Source organism: Acanthisitta chloris, unplaced genomic scaffold (genome assembly GCF_000695815.1).
Source record: "Acanthisitta chloris isolate BGI_N310 unplaced genomic scaffold, ASM69581v1 scaffold4220, whole genome shotgun sequence".
NCBI classification, from domain to species: domain Eukaryota; kingdom Metazoa; phylum Chordata; class Aves; order Passeriformes; family Acanthisittidae; genus Acanthisitta; species Acanthisitta chloris.
In genome coordinates this window covers 20127-25368 of record NW_008653192.1, presented here as the reverse complement: position 1 = coordinate 25368, position 5242 = coordinate 20127, and the positions used below count along the sequence as shown (strand labels likewise).

General features: G+C 39.4%; 1 protein-coding gene across 1 annotated transcript in view; it reads right to left on the bottom strand.

The window, feature by feature from the left end:
* Positions 1-233: 233 nt before the first annotated feature.
* The window catches only part of PDGFD (platelet derived growth factor D), a gene marked incomplete at its 3' end in the record, with an annotated part of 17136 nt that continues 12127 nt past the window's right edge, over positions 234-5242 (bottom strand). Inside the window, 1 exon segment of the mRNA XM_009079811.1 lies at positions 234-448. Coding sequence (XP_009078059.1) covers positions 234-448 — 215 coding nt within the window.

The window sequence follows — 5242 nt, the reverse complement described above, 5'->3', positions numbered from 1 at the left end:
AAACTTCACTGTATCAGTGATTTTTGTGCAGCAGATGCAATATGCTAATGAATATTAGCATGCTAACATAACATGATATAGCATAATGACACCAACAATATAATATGATATAGCATGATCAGTATTGACATGAGAGTCAGTAATAAGCAGCACACACGGCTCTGAGAAAAGTCTTCAGAATCCATGGAAGCAATGAATACACAAAAGAAGTATCAAAGAAAGAATCAAAATACCTCATGATATTTTTTCACTGTTTTCCCTGACATGCATGTGCAGGATTTCCAGTTTGGAGTCCCACAGCCACAGTTTCCTCCACAGCGCTGGACAAGGAGGCAGCGGGGGAAGAAAACTACATTTGTCAGCTTCAGTTCCTCCCTTAAATTGACAGAGTAGTTTCTCGGAGTGCAGCTGTAACGTTTCACATCATCATTCAACCTGTCCAGGTCAACTGCAATGCAAAAGAAGTTTCATTAGTGAGGTTTGAGTGGGACATTCCTCTGGTTTATGTTGCTCCACAGGCAGTCAATAACACAGAGTGATGGGACACTTGTTGAAAAATATGTGAACCACAGCAGTGATTTCTGAACAGATAAACATAAACCTACCAATTTTAAAACATTACAGGTGTCCATCTAGGCTGTCATCTTGCTGTCATCCACTCCCGTAGCAGAGCTCACACTCACTATAAGGGTGAATGGAAGGTTTGCAGTAAAATATTGGCCCGAAAGCTGAAGACTGGTCATTTTATTTGTCTTGTCATTGATATGTTGGATCCTTGGGCAAGAAATTCCACCTCTGCTACTCTCTTCCCTCCTCTGCTTATACCTGGCTTACTTAGATGATAAGCTCTATTTTGTTATTATGGGCTTAACTCCTTTTGCCTAACTGCAGGCATACAAATGGCAAACACTTTAAACAAGGCCCTTCTTATGATCAGTAGAGAAATCTCTTTGGATAGTGAGTCATTCCTTCATCACAAGAGCATTTAGGACAGGCCACATGACTTCCTTTCTCAAGTTGCCTGTCTGTATTGTTTATGGATAGAGCTTAGATAACTCTTTTAGATGGAGAAACCAATCTAAGCAATATTAATTTCAACTGGTAAATGTCGCTATAATAGGCATACAAATAAATACAATTAAAACTAATGAGGTTCACTGAATGCCAGTAGTTGGTTGATGTTTAAATGCCTGTTATCTCTGTGAGATCTGTCATGTAAACAAGTAGTTAAGCCACCCATAAAAATAACTTATAGACTATCAGCTGTGAGTTTAAGTGCTGTTTCTAGCTTTAGCTTGTAAGGCTAAAACAAAACAAAAAGAACCATTCTATAAATAAATTTTCCACAATTGTAACACAGACAAAAGTAACAAATTGAATGTGTTCTATGTCTATAGAAATTTTGTGATTTCTTTTTACTTCCTTTTCTGCTTTCTTCTTTCCTTAGGATTCTTTCCACCAACTAAGTGGAATAATTTATTCAGAACTGGAGGACATGTGAACTTGTGTTGAGTTTGACCCCAAACAGTATTTGCTAACAGAAACATTAACAGGAAAACAGGGATGGTGCAAATGAGAACTGAGAGAACAGTGTAGTGTTTGTGAACATATCAGATTTTCATGCACATGTTTAATAGCTCAACCTCGTCTCTGGTCCTGAGAGCACCTATACTTGTTCTTTAATATAAATACGTGAAAACTTTCAGCAAAGACACTTCATACCTTCTGTGACTCAGTCCTTGTCAACATTACAAAGTAAACTGTGGATAAAGCTGTGATTTGCAAACACCATGCACCTTTACATTCTGACCTGGAGACATTCACATGGCAGATATGCAAGAGGCAAGGGTACATAAATGTCATGAGTACTATTATAGAAAATCATAGCAGCTTCACTTTCCTGGCAAGGTGTTATCTCAGTCAATGTGAATTTAGCAGATAAATTGCGATTTTATAGCAATTGTGATACATCTCACCATGAAATCTCAGTGGTTCTCTCCAGAGGGCTAGCATCTCTCCAGAAGAGGTATAGATCATCTTCCTGATATAAGCACAAAATCAATGGGACTGGCAGTATACTCATGCACTGGGAGAAAAATACAGTGCAAATGTCCACAGCCAGGACTTACAAGTCTAGGGAATATTGATTTCTTTAACAGATGATATTTTCTTCTCTGGTGTCATTCTCCAAAGCCACTCCTTCTCATTAAAGGGTCTCAGGCTCATTCTTTTCACAGGGAAGTGTTTCTGAGTTTGCCAAACATCCTCATGTGGACCTTTGCCACCAGCTTAGCTTACTGGTAAAGCAAAGCACTATCTGGCTACTATTCATGTCAGCCAATTGATAAGAAGGAAAAATCTACCAAAGCAGATGGCTGAAAGTTTTCTGTCTTCGTGATTAAGGGCCGAAAATTTTTCATCTTCATGATTAATGAGATTTCTTGAGAGGAAAGCCTGGATCATCCACACTGACACTACAGCAATTCAGGGGAATGGATACTATTATGAGCAGGCTCCTATCAGGCACAGGCTGGCTGTGGACTATGATGGCATTTGCTGATGATGCTGATGGAGTTAGAACAAAATGCCCAAAGGCTTAATTCAGACTTAATTCAGCTGAGGTAGCATAGGAAACAAGGCTTCCACTAACAAACTGGTCAGTAAAGAGGGCCCAGACACAGTTCACAGGAACTGGTATCTGTGTCCAGGAGAAGACAGTTGGGAAACTGAACAAAATTTGCTCTATCACAGATGACATTTCTTCTCAGACTCAACACTTCTCCTTCCTGCATTGAGCTGATACCTACTAGCACTGCTGCATTATCTACACAGAAATGAGTCTTTGTAATGAGATTGGCAGAGAAGGAAAGTACCTGCATGTAAAGGACCTGGGTGGGGGGCCTTGCTGAAGAGAGTATATTATACGCATCAGTGTTACACATATTAGCCTCAGCACTTAAGCTCAGCTTAAATGGCAAAGGGTGACCTGGCAAAGGACTTTGACTGGAGGGAAGGCTTTGCTCACTTCCTTCAATGCCTAGTTTTGATGACTTTCCTAAGTCTTTGCAGGGTCTTTTAGGGTGTAGCTGAGTCAGGATTGTGGAGAGCTGTTGACTTGCTTGAAGCATAGGAGGGAATAGCCAGATAATTAGCATAATTTTCTTTCTCTATGCAGTATGCAGTAATAAGCAGTTTTCAGTGAGGGCTGAAAACTTTCTCTGGGTGCATTCTTCAGGAATTCTGAAATCAAGCAGTAGCAAAATGCATTTTATTTATTGTATTTTTTTCTTTTATGCTGAGCTATATTTGCAAAACCTTACAGCAAACTTTCTAATGGAAAATTTCATGAATTCTCCTTTGTATCATACTCAAGGCATTCTGATCCTGACTTATTATCAGTTTTTGGTACTGCCAAATTGTGGAGTTATGAATTCTCTGCACTTTGTCGTATCTTAGGAATCAGAGTCCAGGTTAAAATAGACAAATACAATAGCAGAAAGGTCTTATTTTAGTGATGTTGAAAACATTAAAATAACAGTTTAAGAGATACACAAGTCATCCTCCATTAAAATTCATTTGGAATTTTGAATGCAGAACTCTGCACTACAGAACTCCAGTGCTTGGTGGGATAAGGTTAGCATACAATGTCCTCTCTGAACAATGTATACTGTACTCTAGTAGCTTCACACTGACACCCGAGAACAGTTTCCATTACCTAATTAGCTTTAGATCATGGTTTGCAGCCCCCTAACAAAAGAACCCATTTTATTTTGAACAAGTCTCTGCTGAAAGCTTCAATGTGCATTTTTCCCTGTCTTGGGATTGTTTTACTGTCTGGAGTCAGTCCATTTCCTCATCCATATAACAATGAGATTTTACAGTACAGTCAGTTTCATGCATCACTTCACTGCTGTGACTAAAATTTAACCGAGCCTTGGTGTGATTGGTGTGAAATCCTGCTGCTTTACTTATCAAGGACTGAAACCACTGGAGTCCTTAATTTAAAACTAGAACTAAAAGATTCTGTAGACTGGATGCAAATAACCTCCAAGTATTATTACAGAATGTCTGTATCACAGATTCAATTTGAAGGTAAGGGAGACATAAAGAGATGCACTGGAGCACTAAGCTGGATATTTGGGGTACAGTGTTTGTCCCTTCCTCCCCCTTAAATCCTATGCTTAAAACCATTCTCATTTCACATAGCTCTATGGCATGTGTTTACCTTGAAACACTGACCTTAATCAGATGTAAGCACTGAAATCACAGACTGCAGCTAATGCCATGTTTTTGTCAGAAAAAGTGAGGCCTTAAAGATTGGAGAGAAAACCTATGCTGCTGTTCACTGAATAATTTTGAAAAGACAGGCTGTCTGTTAGTGTTGCTTTTAACAGTTTGCCTATTCCAAATTCACACATGGCTCTAACATTGTCATATCTGAACATTTTACACCTTTTATTTTATGCATCAGCAGAGCTGAGGTGCCAGAGATGGTAGTCACCTTGCCATGGTATTCCTACAGCACATGTCCATGCCATCTACAAGCAAGGCAATGAGCATTCGGGCAGGTCCAGACCAGTTGGCCTAACCTCAACCGACGGTAAAATTAAGGGATAAATCCTCTTGGAAGCAATGATCAGGCCAATGAAAGACAAGACTAGGAGCAACCAGAATGGATTTAACAAGGGCAAATTGTGATGAACCAACTTGAGAGTCTGCTATGATGAGAGAACTGTCTTGCTGGCTGAGATGAAAGCAGCAGAGGCATCTGCTGATTTTTGACAGTGATCCATAGCATCTTCGCAGGCAAAGTGCTGAGTTATAAATGGATAGGTAGATTACAAATTCAGTAGATAACTGGAATGTCCAAGAGGCTTGAGCAAAATATTCAGCAATTCCAATTGGTGGCTGGCTACTATCAGTGTTCCCCAGGGGCTAATGCTGGGGCTAATACTGCTAAAGATCTTTGCTAATGATCTTCACAATGCAATAATGTGAATGTTCAACAAGTTTGTAAGTGAATAAATGGATAGGTAGATTACAAATTCAGTAGATAACTGGAATGTCCAAGAGGCTTGAGCAAAATATTCAGCAATTCCAATTGGTGGCTGGCTACTATCAGTGTTCCCCAGGGGCTAATGCTGGGGCTAATACTGCTAAAGATCTTTGCTAATGATCTTCACAATGCAATAATGTGAATGTTCAACAAGTTTGTAAGTGACATCACATTTATTTGTCCATA